Below are 18,344 nucleotides of genomic sequence, written 5' to 3'. Positions count from 1 at the left end.
GAATCAAATCCTTGTTAGTCCAGATGCCCCCTCACCCCCTGCACACACATACAGCTTTTATAAATTCTCAAAGAGATCAGTCATTTAATCAGCACATGCCTTGGTTTGTTCATTTGAATAATGAGGGTTGGGGTGTTTGCGCCTCACCCTCTCTTCCAGCTTCAGGGACTCAGGAAAACACTAAAAACCTCTCTTTCTTTCTTTGCCTGTTGCTTTATTTTCCTGACAGGTCACGGTTTGCTGTGGATGTGCAGACGGCTTCTTCCAGAGGCCTCGTGTTCTTCACGGGCACTCAGCAGTCTTATATGGCTCTTTACCTCTCAAAGGGACGCCTGGTCTTTGTCTTGGGGGCAGACGGGAAGAAACTGAAACTCAAAAGCAAGGAGAAATGCAACGATAGGCAGTGGCACACGGTAAGCGCCGGGGCTGTGGGGGCTGCGGGGGCTGTGTGAGAAGCTCCCATTGCCATGGAGCTCCCTGTGGAGAACCTGGACAGGCGTCTCAGCCGCCTACTAGCTGCAGAGCTCAGCACAGACAGAGCTTGTGTGCTCAGAGGTACCAAGCACCCTAGCACCTTGGCCATGAAGACCACTGTGTACACCGTGCAAGGATCTTGTGCATCAATGTCTCGATGCCAAGATAGGCTCGATTCACTGCTTCTTCAGTCCCCACCGTGCCTCCCTGGCTCTGTCCCCTCCCCCTCCCATCCCTGCTGCCTGGACCATTTCTCTCTGTCAAGATAATGTCCAGGTCTCTGGGGCTCCTTCCTGAGCCCAGAATATCTTCTGCATAACACAAGCTTCAAGACCCACATCCCTAGCTTTTCAGATCTTGCCTGAAGGCATTCCAGATGGCAAGAGATACAGGATAAGAAAGGATCAGAGCTGGGATTCAAGAGAGAGGCAGGGCCCGGATCATACAAGTGTTGCAGCCAAGGTGAGGAGTTGGATTTTATTCCGAGTATCTCTGAAGCTTCTTAAGACTCTTCAACTAAATAACGAGCATTGCATGAATAGGTGGATATTTTCAAAGCTGTCTTTAACTGAAGAGCTAAAATGGGGATGAGTGGCCAGATGGATGCCACTGCCTTTGCTTCAAGAGGCCACAGGGAACATGGACAGAATTACCGTGTCTAGCATCTGCACCCCAAACCGAGAGGGCTTGCTGAAGGATCTCGCATGTAGAGCATGAGAGAAAGAGGGGTCCATATCAAGTCCTGTGATTTGGGACCAGCAATTGGGACAATAGAGGGACTGCTACTGAGACACAGAAAATGGGGAATAGGGGCATGTGGGCTGGGAAGGAGCAGTTTAGAGCTGGGCAAGAGTCAGGGTTCTGCTGTGAACCTCCTAGGGTTGAGTTGCCTGCCAGACATTCAAGCCCACTGCTCTAGAGAGTAAAGGGCAGAGGTCTCATAGCCGTGAGATGGCAGAATGCACTGTAGAGCCCAGGGGTCTTGACTTTTAGCAAAGAGTTGAAAATAGGTGCTCCCTTGTTAGTTAAAAAGTAGCCACTGGCCCCTTGCTCCAGGAGCCCTGCCAAAGGATTTTTAAAAAAAATATTGTATCCATCTATATGAGAGAGAGAGAATGCAAGTGGGGGAGGAGAAGGAGGGGGAGATGTTCAAGCAGACTCCATACTGAACGTGGAGCCCAAAGTGGGGCTCAGTCCCAGGACCCTGAGACCATGACCTGAGCCCAAACCCAGAGTCCGGTGCTCAACTGAGCCACCCGGGAAACACTGAGGAATCCTTGTAAAACTCACTTTACTGGGGGTGCCTGGATGGCTCAGTGGGTTAAAGCCTCTGCCTTCAGCTCAGGTCATGATCCCAGGGTCCTGGGATCGAGCCCTACATTAGGCTCCCTGCTCAGCGGAGAGCCTTCTTCCCCACCCCACCCCCCCAACCCCAACTGCCTGCTTCTGTGCCTCCTTGTGATCTCTCTCTCTCTCTCTGTCAAATAAATAAATAAAGTCTTTAAAAAAAAAAAAAAAAAAGCTCACTTTTCTAGCTTCCTCTATTCAGTATCTAACATGATCTCACAAAATCATGATGACGATGACAAAAGTATGGAGAAAATTTTCTGATTTCTTTTTTAAGATTTTTTTAATGTATTTGACAGAGATACAGAGAGAGAGGGAACACAAGCAGGGGGAGTGGAGAGGGAGAAGCAGGCATCCCACTGAGCAGGGAGTCCGATGCAGGCCTTGATCCCAGAATCCTGGGATCATGACCTGAGCCAAAGGCAGACACTTAATGGCTGAGCCCCCAAATTTCTGACTTTTTAAAGCTCCTTGAAGAAACAGAAAAACATTGTTTTAAAAAAATGTCCTGTGATCAGTAATGAAATGCATCACCAATTGTCAAAGATAAAACATGTTAACATATTTTCTTTACTCTTAAGGTGGTGTTTGGGCAAGATGGAGAGAAGGGGCACTTGGTTGTGGATGGTCTGAGGGCCCGGGAGGGAAGTTTGCCTGGAAATTCCACCGTCAGCCTCAGAGCACCCGTTTACCTGGGATCCTCTCACTCGGGGAAGCCAAAGGTAAGTAGTTACCCTTCACGGACACACAAAAACATGCTCAGTATCACTAATCGTGAGGGAAATCCAAATCAAAAGCACCGGGAAAGAGTACCTCACTGCTGTCAGAATGGCTTTTATTAAAAGGCTTAGAAATAACAAGTGTTGGTGAAGATGTGGGGACGAGGGAGCCATTATGACCGGATGATGGGAATGTAAATTGGTACAGCTGCTGTGGAAAGCAGTCTGGAGTTTCCTCAGAAAATTAAGAATGGGAATTCCATACAGTCCAGTAATTCCACTGGTGAGAGTTTACCCAAAGAAAATGAAGAAAGACCCTAATTCCAAAAGATATATACACTCCTGTGTTTACTGTAGCAGTATTCACAGTAGCCAAGACATAAAAGCAACCCAAGTGTCCGCTGATAGAGAAATGGATAAAGATGTGAAGATGTGATACACACACACATACACACACAGAGGAACATTAGTCATAAAAAAGAATGAGATCTTGCCATTCATGGCAAGAGAGATGGACATAGAGGCTATTTTGCCAGATGAAATAAGTCAGAAAAATACCATATGATTTTACTCATATGTAGACTCTAAAAAACAAAACATATGCGGGGCGCCTGGGTGGCTCAGTGGGTTAAAGCCTCTGCCTTCAGCTCAGGTCATGATCCCAGGGTCCTGGGATCGAGCCTCCCATTGGGCTTTCTGCTCAGCAGGGAGCCTGCTTCCCCCCACTCTCTCTGCCTGCCTCTCTGCCTACCTGTGATCTCTGTCTGTCAAATAAAATCTTCAAAATATATATATATGAACAAGCAAGCAAAAAAACAAAGAGACTCATAAATACAGAGAACAAACTGGAGGTTGGCAGAAGGAGAGGTGGGGGAGGGACCAAATAGGAGAACGGGATTAAGAGATACAGATTTCCAGTTGTAGAATAAATAGGTCATAGGGATGAAAAGTACAGCAGGTCTGTGGTCAGTGATACTGTAATAACTGTGTGGTGATGGATCATTACTACACTTAGCATGGGGAGCATTTGGTACAAAAAAATAGTTATGCTTTAGAACCATATAGAAAAATAATTCACCTTATAATAAAATTATGAAGGTGGTGGAAAGGCACAAACTTCAGTTACAAAACAATTAAGTCCTGGGTATATAATGTATGGCATGGTGACCATAGTTAATAATAATAATAATACTGTATTATATATTTGAAAGTTGCAAAGAAAGTCGATCAAAGAAAGTTGCAAAGAAAGTTCTCATCTCAAGAAGAAAGGGACTTGTAACTTTGTGTAGTGATGGATGTTAACTAAACTTATTGTGGTGATCATACCACTATATACATATACATAAATACGTATATTTATATATATATATATAGAGAGAGAGAGAGAGAGAGAACATCACTATGCTTTTACACTTGAAAATATTATATGTCAGTTACGTCTCACATTTTAATCATTATAATTACATAAAGTATTCAAGAATCTCAAAATATTTTAAATAATTTTTAAAATCCCTAATTGAGGGGTGCCTGGGTGGCTCAGTGGGTTAAGCCTCTGCCTTCGGCTCAGGTCGTGATCTCAGGGTCCTGGGATGGAGCCCTACATCGGGCTCTCTGCTCTGCGGGGAGCCTGCTTCCTTCTCTCTCTCTGCCTGCCTCTCTGTCTACTTGTGATCTCTCCCTCTCTCTGTCCAATAAATAATAAATAAAATCTTTAAAAAATAAAATCCCTAATTGATGTCTAAAGCCCACAGAGAATATTCCCCCTTTCCAACCCTTCACTTTTTAAAGAAAAAAAGATTCTATTTATTTGACACAGAGAGATAGTGAGAGAGAAAGAGAGAGAGAGAGAGAGAGAGCACAGCAGGGGGAGCAGCAGTCAGAGGGAGAGGGAGAAGCAGGCGCCCTACTGATCAAGGAGCCCAGTACAGGGCTTGGTGCAGGACTCAATCCCAGGACTCTGGGATCATGACTTGGCTGAAAGCAGACACTGAACCAACTGAGCCACCTAGGTGCCCTCCCAACCCTTCACTTTCAAGGTTCAGCTTGACACACTGGCCTGAAGGAATGAATCTAGGGCTACTCCATAGCTTTATAAATATAAATCTGTCAGTTTCTCTTCCAGGAAATGCACAAACATAGGTTTTAGATTATAGATGGAGATTTTTGATTAAGATATTGTTTTCCAAACTTTAGCAATTTGTGTCACATTCAGCATCTTCGCCAAACAGAGATTTAAAAAAAATTATTTAATAGCTTGCTCTTGGTCAACTCACAGGTTGTGTTGATTTTATTTTTTTAACATGTGCTGTTGGGAGGAGGGGCAGAGAAAGGATCTTCAGCAGGCTCCACATTCAGCACAGAGCCAGAGGTAGGGGCTGATCTCACAACTCTGAGATCATGACCTGAGCTGAAAATGAGTGGGACACTTAATCAGCTGAGCCACCCACAACCCCCAAAGTTAAGTTTATTTAAAACATATTTTTGTCTCCCCATGCATGGAAACCCAATATTTTTTGCCATAAAGAGTAGGCAACCACAAAATAATGGTATTAATAATATAATATAACATTATTGTGTATATTAATATATATTTGTATATTTATATTAGATATATAAATATATAATAAAATATATAGTAATATATATACTTACCTATTAATATATAATAATAATAGTGATTTAAAAAAATTTTTTTTTATTTATTTGACAGAGATCACAAGTAGGCAGAGAGAGGCGGGGAAGCAGGCTACCCACTGAGCAGAGAGTCCAATGTGGGGCTTGATCCCAGAATCCTGGGATCATGACCTGATCCAAAGGCAGAGGCTTAACTTACTGAGCCACCCAAGCACCCCAATAATAGTGATTTTAAACACAAAATAGTGTTATTAAAGTCTGGCCAGATAGTGTGGCTATGCTCCCTTCATTTGGAGAAAAAAGAGTTTGACAACCGATCGATACATCGTGCATAATTACAAGTGGCATTTAAGACATATTCGTGCAAAAATAGAATGTGTTCCTTGTCTTAATCAGAAGGTTAGAAAGGGAAGTGAAAATGGACAAACTTGGTAAGTGAATATGTGTTTTCATGTTATTTGGTGCCTGAAATAAAATTATCTCAAGAACCAAATTTAGGAAAACTTGGGGCTAAGGGAAAGAGACAAGTCCGTTTGTCCCGGGAAGCAGGGATGTGTGCGACGTTTGTCAAGGGCAAAGGTTTCGAGGTGGCCCTGGCTCCGGGGCTGAGCTCGGTGAGCACCCTGCTGCTCCTCTCTCCTGCCACACCAGCAGAACCCCCATTACATCTGCATTACTTGGGGTGCTACACCCAGCTGTCTGTCTTCTCCCTGATTTGTCTCTTGCTCCCACACAGTGAAGTAAGGTGGCCGTCTGCACAGTTCAGGCCTAGAACCACCCTCCCCTGAACGTGCTGCCCCAGCCCAGCCCAGCCCCTCTTGCCCCTTCCCTTCGGGCTGCTGGCCCATTCTGCCATGATGCTTGCTTACAGTGCAGGAGGAAGGCCCAAGACCCATATCTGGGCCTAATTAGAAGAGGAAATTTCAGGCAACTTGGATTCTAGGCGGTCAGGCTGACCTCGCCTTGGCCACCGTGTCTCAGCCTGGGAATAGGCTCAGCCTGGTCCACTTGAGTTTTGTACTGGGGTTTGGGTCAAAGCCCCAGCAAGTCATAAAATATTGTTTTGCTTTATTTCCTATTATACATTTAATATGCATATATATTTATAACATATAATATAGGTATATATTCAGTTTATATTAATACTGCATGTAACTTTACATGTGCATTATATATAATGGATAGTATATAATACTGTGTAATATATATGTGATATAGCATATAGTACATATGTAATAGAAAACATTAATTGCCAAAGAGAACCCTCAATGTTAATGTTTGCTTTTCTGTAACCTCTGTACCCATTTCCCTCTCATCGAGGTCACAGGTTGGGGTAGCTATTCCGAAGCACAATATGGGCACTCTTTGGTCCTGGATACGTCACACTCAGGATCCTAATATAAGGCACAACCCATAGTACTCCATTGCATCACGCTTACAAACCAAGTTTCTCCTTGCAGCATTCCTTCCGCTTGAGGTGGCAAACCAACGCTTACTCTCTCCTCCATAACCTTTCAGAGGGCAGGCAACATCCAATCCCCGTCTCTTCTGATCACCAAAATCTGCAGTCGGCCCCGAGGGCTTCAGTGTTAGGGGGTGACCTCCCCTGGACGGTCTGAGCTTGGTTTCAGAGACAGGCTCTTCATTGGATTAGGTAGTAAATCTTAAGACACTAAAAATTTCATTGTGAGTCCAATGGGTAGTTTACCGTTGATACTGACACTATCTCTAATATGCGTCTCTAATGTCACCATGTCTTAAAACTGGCCTATCCTGCATCTGTTGTGTAGGATTCCAGGGTCCTAAAAGCACTTATTCTGGAAGGAAGTTTAAGGATTTTATTCAGTGAGTCCTCCATTTCTTTTTGAAAACTTCTTGAAAGTTACAGTCTTTCTCCCCAGAAAAATGTGCAGAGAACATCCGGTATGTAACTTAAGGGATCACAGAATCCCCAGAGGTACATCCTTGGGCCCTCCAGGGAGGAGCCCTTCTTCTGGATAGGCTGCTTGAGGTGCTGTCTGCATCCCCCGATGCTGGGCCTCGTGTCTTCCTTTAACTCCACGGCATTCATGATTTGTTGGTGGTACACTGAGCCCAACAACGTAGGAAGCTTTTTTACACTTTATTATTTTTGGAATGTTTTGGCCTCTTTTTCAGTCAGCTGCCTTGCATTAAGCAATCACATAGGCTCACGAAACTATCAGAAGGGGTTTGCACCTGCAAAGAGACGGTGAGATGTGGACACCATAAGGCAAGGTTCCCCTCTTGTAGCCCCGTCTGCAGACCTGGGTCAGGTCCCTGACCAGCACTGGCCAGCAGCCTCCACCACCCCCGCCTCCTGCACGCAGGTGACCCCTCAGACTTCAGCCACCCACTGGACAGCTGGTGTGCAGCCTTTTCTTGGCAGTGAGGACAGGAAGCCAAATGAAACCATCAGGCCCACCTGACTCAGGGAGGATGGTTGAATCCCCCTATCTGTCCCCTTCTGCAGACAGGTGTCCTGCCCTTAACCTTGGCTGCCCCTGTGTCTCTGGGAAGTGTAGCTTAACTTAATGAAGCTTGCTTTTTTCTTCTTGCAGAGTCTCCCCCAAAACAGCTTTGTGGGATGCCTGAGGAACTTTCAGTTGGATCAGAAACCCCTGGACACCCCTTCTCTGAGTGTTGGTGTGTCCCCCTGCTTGGGTGGCTCTTTGGAGAAAGGCATTTATTTCTCCCAGGAAGGAGGACATGTTGTCCTAGGTAAGGGTCAGTTGTGAAGAGTTTAGGTCTTGGAGTTTGAAGAACTCGATCCTTTTTTCTTGAATTATGATATTTTAACTAATTTTTTTTCTTTCCTTTTGAAAGCTAACTCTGTGCTGTTGGGGCCCGAATTTAAGCTGGTCTTCAGCATTCGCCCAAGAAGCCTTACTGGCATCCTAATACACGTCGGGAGTCGGCCAGGGAGGCACTTATGTGTTTATCTGGAGGCTGGAAAGGTGCGCACGTGTGAGGACAGGGTCTGTGGGTTTCATTGCTGGAGACCGCAGTGGGGGTGTTGTGAGGGAGCGGGATTCCATCTTGTTTGAAGAGACCTGATTTCAGGGCTAACTTAGTGTTTTCCTTTAGCAAATCATTTGGTCGTGTTTCCTGTTCATCATCTTTAAAATTGGGAAGACTCAAACAAGCTGGGCTGAATTCTACCTGCTGCGCTAAGTTACATGGCCCTAGGGAAGCTACTTAACTTACTTCAGACTCACTTTCTTTATCTTTAAAATGTGGGTAATAATGCTGATATCTTAGGGCTTTTATCAAGAGAACAGAAACTGTCATATAGTCAATAAATGTCCATTTTTCCTCTCCTCCCCTTCACCCTTGTCACATCTCCACTTTTCCTCATAAGGGCAGTACCAGGAGTCATGGAATAGATGTTCCCAACAATTATCTACACCGTGTCATGCCCATGGCCTGGTGTCCACGGAGTCAGTTTTGGATTTCCCTTATGGTCCCTACACCACCCACCCACCTCTGCGGCCCCCACAGCCAGGGTGGCCCCTCGGTCTGCCCCCCAGGCTTCCTTTGGGTTGACCTGGACTCCTCTTTCCGCATAGGCTTCTACTGTTCCCTCCTGCCCATCCCTCATGGGCCTGGTCAATATCCTATTCTCACCACCAGGTTCTACCTCTTTCCTTTTCAAAAACTCTTTAAAAAAAAAAAAAAATCCAGGAAGACCTCAAGGCAAAGAACAAATCATGATAATGTTAAAGAGCAAAAATTCAACTGAGTGAATTCGAAGATCTTGTTGACCTTACTTGAGTCATGAATCAGGCAGCATCCCATCTAGCAAGCAGAGGGGAGCTCTGAGGAGTTGTACAGAAGGAGCGAGGGTAGGACAAGGCAGTCATAAGCAAAGGAAAAGAAAAGATTCTTCCAGGCAAGGTCACCTTCCATTAGGGCAAGGGCAGGGGGTCTAAGTGGGTGGATTACCTCACCTAACTTTTGGGGTGGGATTTGGGGAGGGCAGGGAATGAAGAAGACCCATATGACAGATTATAATGTCATGGGTGCTATTCAGAAAATTCCTGACTGATCTATTAAGACTCCATTTCTGGGGGAGGTTGAAAGGTCACTTAGGTTAGGTATTCAGCCCTGGTCTGGTAATGGGGTTTAGGGGGCTCCAATTGGGGCCTGTGTTTTTCTATTTAGCCATAATATGCCATTTTCCTTCACCTCTACCCTTCCACGGCTTATTAACCATGAGGGGTAAACTCCCAGAAGAAGATAAAACAGCCCAAACTCCTGGAACACTTTGTATTTGTGATGTGGCATTTAAGTGTGAGCAAGGCCTCAGATAGGCCAGAGGCACAAGCAGCCCCTTGCTGGCTGGCCTGGAGAGAAGGCCGGCTTTTCAGGGGAGCGGGAGGGGCTCCAGGAGGCCTTCTAGAGAGGAAATCATCACACACACAAACACTGAGACCTGATGACCTCCGTAAGGGCAGTGACGTTGTTTAGCTGGAAAATTGCCTGAGAATTGGCAGCACGATCTAGCTACATGCAAATTAAATGCAAATTAGTTACCAGCTTGCTGATTTTAGTCCTCGCCTTCCTTCACCTTGCTTCAGCCCTTGGCCCTGGCCCAGAATTCAGGGGGAATTCAGGATTCTATATGATAGCATGAGGACCTGACCCCTGGCGCGTGCCCAGTACAAATGCAATCCATGAGCTTGCTGAATTTGTTGAACAAGAGCCCCTTGTAAGGCGTGCATTCATGGAATTATTATCATTGTCGGGGCCTTGCAGCAGGGTATACCCCTCAGCCAGCATTTTTGCCTTCCAAATTTCACATCCTTCTAAACTGCCACTGTCACATGCTAACAGCTGAGAAGGCTCTACCATGCTACCCAGTGTCCTCTGAGTGGAGCCTGCCAGAGGAGGGGTTTGGACTGGGAGGACAGGGCTCGTGGCTTTTGGCAGCGACGTCAGGCTGGGCCCCGGGTTTGCAGCTTGCTCGTCTGGGAGGGGTGCAGCAGAGAGATTCTTGCAAAGCTGGCCCCCATATCATCTCCCGGTGTGGGAGGGGGCTTACGGCTAAAGTGCTTCGGGTTGGCGGGGTGGCAGGGGCTGGGAAGGCAGGAAGCCTGGGAAGTTGGCTCCACCAGCCCTTCTGAAGGCCATAGGAAAATGCCTGTGTGTTCCAGGTCACGGCCTCTGTGGACAGTGAGGCAGGGGGCATCTTGGCATCGGTCACACCAAAGCGGTCTCTGTGTGATGGACGGTGGCACTCTGTGACAGGTATGATGGCCAGTAGCCTGTTGTTCACACCCTGAAGCTGTCTCCCTTTCCATCTGGACTTGAATGTCCCTGAGGCCTGGTCAGCAACTCAATCCCTTCGAGTCTGGCTGAGCTCAGCTACGCCCCCCACCCCCTTCCGGGTTCACAGTGCGAACACCACCATCCTCAACCCACCCCAGCAGTGAGGACGCAGTTCAGGGTGACTGCAACCGGTGCTCCGTCCTCGGTCCTCTGTCACCGACAGAGAAGTTTTTTCTTTTCTTTTTTTTTTTTTTTTTGAGCTCAGGAAAACTGATAAGCTGTTTGTTTTCAAGGCAGTATAACATTGTGATTTAGATTTTGGCTCTGAAAGAAAAAAGAACAAAGAGGAAATCTCAGTTTGGGCCTTTACCTAAGTGACCTTGAACTAGCCACTTAATTGCTCTTTATCTTCCATTTCCTCCTCTGCACAATGGAGGTAAAAAAAAGTAACCTCCACCTCCCAGGGTGAAAATCAAACGGGATAATGTATGCAAAGTGCCCCCCAGGGTCCAATATGTCGCAAGGGCCCAGTAAGTATTTGCTCTTACTATTGTTAAAGTTTATTGTTGGGCTGGGTTTTTTTTTTTTTTTTTCCCTGCAAGGGACGTAGACTTACCACTGGGTGGAGAAGGGCCTGGCCTCCCGCAGCCAGTCTGCTGTTTTATGAGTAACCTGTGTGCGTGAGCTTGGAGATACATTAAAGCGCATTGGCTAAAATGTCTTTTGTAAAAAAGCTAGTGTCTGCTTGTCTAATTGGAATGCTAACTCCACAGCGATTAGGGACGACTGTTAACATTGGAGGAATTTTATTTGGAGGGTCAAAAAGCGACTCAGGTTTCAGAAGTCAGCGTCTCCCGGAAAGAAGCTAAGATCACATGAAATAAACATGACCTCTGGAGACGGGGCTCGGAATCCCAACCCATTCAACTTGTAACTGTCCTGTCAGGCTCCTCAATGCCTTGAGAGTCATAGTCTTTTCTCTCGGAAAGAAGAGTGAGATATCTTCCTCACAGATGCATTTAAGGATTGAATTCTGTAATGTATGCAGAATACCTAAATACCCCCTTGGCATTGAGAAATTAGTTGGATTTGAGTCTAGGTCGACTGAATTCCTACCAGCAGCGCTCCCACGGAATGAGTTGAGCAGAAGCCCGTGGTGACACACTAGCGTAGACTTTAAATATTGGGCAGGGCTCTCCTTGGGTGACTGACCTGACCAGCTTCCTTTCCCCCCCAGTCACCATCAAACAGCACATCCTGCACCTGGAGCTGGATGCAGAGAACAGCTACACAGCTGGACGGCTCCCCTTCCCACCTGCCGACACTCGAGAGCCACTTCACATTGGAGGTGTCCCAGGTAACTCTGGTCTTGACTTCTCCTACACCCATGTTGCCCCACGTCAGCTCTTAACATATTCGTCTTAGCCCAGCAAATCCAACGCCCCAGCCCAGGGGTCGTTAGATGAGCAGCAGTTGGCTGGACGGTGGAGACAGTGAAGCCCTTTGCTCCAACACATGGGAAAACTCAATTGCTAGCAATGGGCATGTTGTATAGCCCAGGCCACATTCCTGCTGCTGCTTCTGTCCCAGGCCTATCACTTATAATAAGCCCCTCTTACAAGGCTGTGTTAACCTGGAAGTCTGGTATCAGCAAAGAATCAGGAAAGGGGCTAAGAAATTGGTCTCTTCTCATAAGTTGCTTAGATTTCCTGGTGAGTTATTAAGCTCTGGGGGGCCAGAATGGGAGGAGCAAGCAGGTTCTGGAATTCTGCCTGGAAGGAGCTTTGTCATTCTTCCTTCTTTTATGTTCCTCCAAATAGTTTGTTAATTTTATGGGTCTTCCATGACCCATAAAAAGCACTGGAGTTCAGAGTTATTATCTATTGATTTGGGCTGTGGAATCAGCTTCTTGGAAGAACTCAAAGAATAGCCTTGTTGTTGACTGATCATAGCAGGTGGGGGTGTGGGGTACCAGCTCAAAGGAGGAGGCCACCAGGTGGCCCAAGTCCCTCAGTCTCTTGAGCTCTAAGAAGACTCTTTTTTAAATTGGGTACATTCACTTGAAAGAATGAATTACCCACTGAATGCCTCTTCTTTTCTCTTGAAGCTGGTTTGAAGACCCTGAAGCTCCCAGTGTGGGAATCATTTTTTGGCTGTCTGAAGAACATTCAAGTCAACCATGTTCCCATCCCTGTCACAGAAGCCCTGGACATCCAGGGGACTGTCAATCTGAGTGGCTGTCCTCATCACTAACTCAAACCCATCACACAACAGGGGAAGCCACACACTAGACCTCCAAGAGCACAGCTCCCCAACACACCTCCCTCTCTCCCCACAGGATCATTCTTGACTTAAGACACCTTCTAGATGAGGTTGCTAGCAAGTCTCATTTTGAATTCTGACCACACGTACTCATCATTTGGGCATTCAGTGCCCCATGTGTATTTTATATAAAAATCCCGTTTCTCACAGATGTTGAACAAATTGTTACACGCTTTTGGTAATCTCCTCTTCCACTAAAAATGAAATGTCTTTTAAAGAACTTTATCTTCCACCTGGTTAAAAAAAAAATAAATATCTTTTAAAGCACTTTAAAAACACCCAAATTGTACATGTGTTAAGGCTTATAACTTATGGGGTTAAATAAAGGCAGTGTATTCTTTAAATGATGATGTTTTATTAGCATTAAACCAATGGCTTGATGGGCATTGTTAATCATACTAATTCTTCAGCACATGTTCGGCATGCTACCTACAACATAATTTTCTGCAGATAATCATGAAGCACATAGCAATGAGGTACTTTGTGTTCCCAATGTTGGACATATAATCAGGCACAAGAAGTAAATCCTGCCCTGAATGAGTACGCAGTCCAACTGGGGAGACACGCAGTATTCGTAAAATTTTTAAATAACTGACAAACCGAATTAATGAACCTCTATTTCCCTTTGGTTTCCCACGTATAGTCTGCTACCAACCAAGTCTCAATTATGATTATCAATTCCTTGAGGACAAAGACTCGGAGGAGAACTGAGATGGCTCTACATCCTGTAATTAAAGCTTTGCATGGCAAGCTAACAGAAGTTAGTAGGAAGGAGGACCTGCTTCTGGTTTTATCTACAAAATAATGAGCCATGTACGAGGCCAATAATATTACACAGCACCACTCTTCCTAACGAAGAAGACTAAGTAAGCATTTTTGCTTGTCTTACTTGTCTTCTACATGGTATTTGTCCCTCAGAAGAAAAAGAACAAATAATTCTGAAATTTGGACATAGTAATCCTATATGGTATCCACGTTGCTCCCTGCTCTCTCTCTCTCTCTCTGAAACAGAGTCACACTCCCTTCAACCCAGTACTCTTTGATGACCCTCACACTGCAGGCCTATGGGCATGTTTTCTAACAACCATAGCTGTACAACCGTGGAATATTCTCCTGGAGAAGTAGCAAGTTCTCCATCACAGAGGGCATTCAACAGAGGCTGACTGGTGGGCATTTGGGATACTGTGCTGACTCAGACGTTGAATTGCATGAACTTAAGTTGGGTGTTTTTTGAGAACATTTAATTTTCCAGTGAAATCTTCATCAGGTGATCACCACCCGGACACTGAGTCTGCACGAAGAGCCTCCATTTTACCTGCCTTGGCACCAGCTTCACTAAACGTGTGGTTCTCTCGTCCAGCTTCCTGGTGTTAACCTAAGTGATTTATTAGTGATTATTCATTAGCACTTCTAGATTCATTATAAAGGGATAACGAATTCACCTACACCACTGATCTTCCTTCCCTTTGGTAGTAGCTTGAAGAACAGCTGTCCCCCCACCTTATCCAAGTGTCCCCCCAGTCACCGGAAGGCAGCCGAGAGTGTCACAGATGGAATTACAGTTAAGGAAACAGCCCTCGGCGTGCCTCTTCTCAGACTGCCCATGTGTGTTCTCTGAAAGGAATGTCTACAGCTCCTCTACAGAAGCATCGTGGAAATTATTTGTAAACTGTAAAGTGCCATACAAATATTGTCCCTGTTGTCTTCTTCCTGACTCAAAGTCCCTCACGGGTTGGGCTGACCTTGCGGTGGGAGGCCCCAGAGGGACCGTGGGCTCGCCGGTGGCTGGCTGGGTGCAGTTTGAGACAGGTCCACAGTTGGTTTCCTTTTGGTCCAGGAGTGCGGGGGAGGGTGAGAACACTGGACTGTGAGGAAACCCACTGGGAGAAGACCAACAGCACTGCCCAGCAATCTGGACAGCAGTCACTCTGGGGCCATCACGGGACTATGAACCAGGGTTGTGCCTTCATGGGCTGCTTCCTTCAGCAACCTTCCCCACCCCAAACCCCCCAACACCCCCCCCCCCCATCCCCCAGGGTACCTCCTGAACTCACTTCTCAGTAGAAGGGTTGTTGAGTTTTTGTCAGAGGGCAATGGCTCTGGGCAGAACATGCGGACATTTCCTTTCACCCAGGTGAGAGGTGGTCTCACTTACCCAGAGAACTTCCATTTGTAAATAGCATGATTGTAATTGAATACAACTGGCATCTATATAGTTCGCTATAGAAAAATCAGAATATGCAGAAAAGCATAATAATCACCCATCGCTCCTCACTCAGAAACCTGTAGGTCTTTAGTACTATGTCTGCATTCTTTTTAAATGCGCATGGATTTCCTTACAAAATTGCAATTATACCCCATATATTTTTATATGTTTTCAAAACTATATAGTGAATTTTCCCAGGTCTTTGACTATAGACCATGCCATCAAATGAATTTATCATAATGCATTTAACGAACCTCCAGTCACTTTGACAACTGGGTCGCTTCAACTTTTTGTGATTATAAGCAACACAAGAATGGCTAGGTCATGGAAGATAAATTCATTTCTTTATTTTCTTAGAAGTATCAAAGGGTATCTACCAGGTCAAAGGGTAGAACGTTGTTATGTTTGTAGCTAACTATTCCCATATCGGTTCCTCAAAGGTTATATGTCCACTTACATTCAAATCTTTTTGAACTGGCCTGAGGGTCTGATGCCACTAAATATAAAGTTGCCAGCATCCGCCCCTGGTCTTCAAGACAGACAGGGAGCAGCTGAGCACGCCAGCTCACAGACAGCCACCCTGCTCACACTCATCTGAGCCCAAATCCCAGCACCTGGCAAGCACAGTCAGCTGAAGTCTCTGATGGGTAATTCTGCAAAACACCTGAAGCCTTAAAAACACAGGCAGTTCTATTATTTGCCCCTAAGAACTAGTGCCAAGCCACAGAGAGCCAGGTTTGCAGAACATGTTGCCATCGGAGAGCTCCAAACCAGTGCTGGGCCTGGGACCTGCTTCCAGGAAGGAGCAAGGCCCTCACCCAAGGACCTGGAGAACGTACTCTGCTCTCCGGGCCACCGCCCCGCTTCACCCACAGGTCCCGCCGGCCGCTCCCTCCTCCTCCATCCTGTAAGTTTGCTTTCTTTGTGATTGAGACTTAAAGATTTCACTGGGGCAAAATGTCTAGCGTTCAAGCTCCCATTCTGCTCTTTACCCTGCCCTCCCCCACCCCACAATAGAGAAATCCAAGACGTAGGTTCTTTTCACTCAACATGACTAATAATGGTAATAATAGCACAGTAATAACACCAGGGGTGGGCGACAGAGGTGTCCTGTTTCCAGTTCCTTAATTGACCAGACAATATAACTTAATTCCTCAGCATTGAAATGCTAGCATAATGTCTGCATGCCTGAGTGTGAAAAGCGGAGACAAAATTGGAATATCTCTGTTAATCATCCTTGGGGTGAGGAACAATTATTCTCCTAGAGGGCAGGGTCCTGAGACATTGAATACTATTTACTGAAAATTGGCTTTTCTCCTTGGTTCGTAAAGACTTCGGTGACCTCAGAATGTGAAGTGTACCTTTCCACTGCCAGAAGGTTTTAGTCCCCATAAATTTTGAATGTGTGGTTTATTTTACTCTACACAGAATCCTTGTCAAAATGAGAATTGAGAATTTTAGAAGGCAAAGGCCTGGAACTTTCTACAGCATTTTGCTCATCACCAACACACACAGCGCAGCGTACGCTTACTGATTAAGCCATGCCCTGCTCAAAAGGCTTTTGCTAATTATTCAGTAATGTTAATCATTTCACACCCAAGGAATGTGCGTTCCCGGACAAATCTAATAGAGCTGGGTATCCAGTGGCATAGCTTGGCATGCTGTCCATTCAAAAGACAAATTTCAGTAGGTACTTATTATTCCTGTAGGAAATAAGCTTCCTCAGAAGTGGTCTGTGCCCTGAAAAATAAGTGAGCCTGTCTGGTATTCAACTACAGTGCCGTCATCAGAGAATACAATCCTTAGTGTCATGTTTTAGCAATGTCCTCAGTGCGGGGATTCTCTCACGGACGGAGGTGCTGTGGGATTTCTATTTGCTTCCTGCACCAAAATGTCCAGCAGCTGCCGAGATAGCTTGACAGCTTCTGTCAAGTCCAGATCCCAGTAGGGTTTATCTCCTGCTCTACTGGTCCCCATAACCCGTCTCTTCCCACTACCCCACAATTAGAGGGAAGCCCCTCAGGAAAGACAGTCCCCACCTTCAGGATAAACCTTGGAAGTCATTTGAATCTGAGCACTCTTTGCCCTCTTGGGCCTGTTATTTCAATGGCGTTTCAGGCATGCAAGCTTTCTGTCAGATGGTTTAGAATATTCTAGAAGTTTGAGGGACAAAAAATTATATCCCTTCACAAGACTTCTCAGAAGTTCAATGAGCTGATGTAGCAAGTCGTCGTGGGTGTTACCTACTATTAATGTAAAACCGGGAACACACGTATTAGAAGCTGATGCTTCCTTATGCCTTTAGTTTTTTCTAGGAAAGGAATTCAAATGTCCAAAAGTATGAAAGCCAGAAACCTAATGAGGAAGTTTCCTATTCTACTTGTGGCTTATGTTTATCCCTTTTGCTGATTTGCCATTTTGGGGAGACGTTGGAGGAAGTCAGTGTCCCCCTGTGTTTACCATGTGTGCTATGTACACAAGCAAGATATATTTCAGGGGAAGAAAAAATCCTTTGTAGTAGAGGCAGCCTATCGCCAGCTCATGTCCCTTCACTCTCACCCCTGAGGGCTGGCTGCCCTGACTTCCGAATGCCAGCACCCCCATTTCTTTGAGGCCTTTGTTTGATTGCCGAAGTCAGCTATGCGGGATTAATGCCCCGGGTGTGTCCCTTATCAATGACTCTTGGGACTTGGTGTCTTTTACCCATCCCTGCTGGAAGCACATGTTCTATACTGGTTTTATACTGGTTCCCTTAGTTTCTCCGGCAAAATTCTTTCCACCCACAGTGGAAACCAGCTTGGAGAGCTCACTTCATTGGCTGCCTTCCCTTCTGTGTCTTCCTTTCCTCCCTTTCCAGTTACTTGTGTTTCTGTCACCTCCCAAATAAACTACTTGTACTCAAACCCTTGCTCAGGCTTGGCTTCAGGGGACCCCAAACTTTAGATGCCCTCTGAAAGGCAGCTATGCTCACCACTATACCACCAACGCTAGATGCCCTCTGAAAGAGTAGATCTTGTCCTAAGTTTTCTTTTTTGAAGATTTTATTTATTTGACAGACCGTGAGAGAGCACAAGTCGGGGGAGAAACCGAGGGAGAAGGAGAAGCACGCTCTCTGCTGAGCAGGGAGCCCCATGTGGGGCTCGATTCCAGAATCTTGGGATCATGACCTGAGCCAAAGGCAGACGCTTAACCAACTGAACCATCCACGTGTCCCACAGATCTTGTCCAGACTTCTGACCATACTCTGTGTTTTTTGGCTGTGCTCTCTGGAAGTGTAAAGAGCCCAGAGAACCAGATGTTCTAAAACTCGAACCACAGTTGTTGCAATGACACCAAAACGCTGAGACCGTAAA

General features: G+C 45.8%; 1 protein-coding gene across 3 annotated transcripts in view; it reads left to right on the top strand.

Moving 5' to 3' along the window:
* LAMA3 (laminin subunit alpha 3) overlaps positions 1-13,129 on the top strand; it is a 261,415-nt gene extending 248,286 nt beyond the window's left edge. For all 3 annotated transcript variants that reach the window (XM_082698720.1, XM_082698721.1, XM_082698722.1), the window contains 7 exons: positions 230-413; positions 2,403-2,543; positions 7,754-7,913; positions 8,019-8,149; positions 10,349-10,442; positions 11,701-11,820; positions 12,571-13,129. In XM_082698720.1, the coding sequence (XP_082554846.1) occupies positions 230-413; positions 2,403-2,543; positions 7,754-7,913; positions 8,019-8,149; positions 10,349-10,442; positions 11,701-11,820; positions 12,571-12,716 (976 nt within the window). In that variant the 3' untranslated portion in view covers positions 12,717-13,129. The remainder of the gene's footprint in view (positions 1-229; positions 414-2,402; positions 2,544-7,753; positions 7,914-8,018; positions 8,150-10,348; positions 10,443-11,700; positions 11,821-12,570) is intronic.
* Positions 13,130-18,344: the final 5,215 nt, after the last annotated feature.

The sequence above is a fragment of the Mustela nivalis genome, assembly GCF_964662115.1.
Source record: "Mustela nivalis genome assembly, chromosome: 14".
Classification (NCBI taxonomy): domain Eukaryota; kingdom Metazoa; phylum Chordata; class Mammalia; order Carnivora; family Mustelidae; genus Mustela; species Mustela nivalis.
The sequence above is the reverse complement of the archived record's forward strand: the minus strand, read 5'-3'. Positions and strand labels throughout refer to the sequence as shown.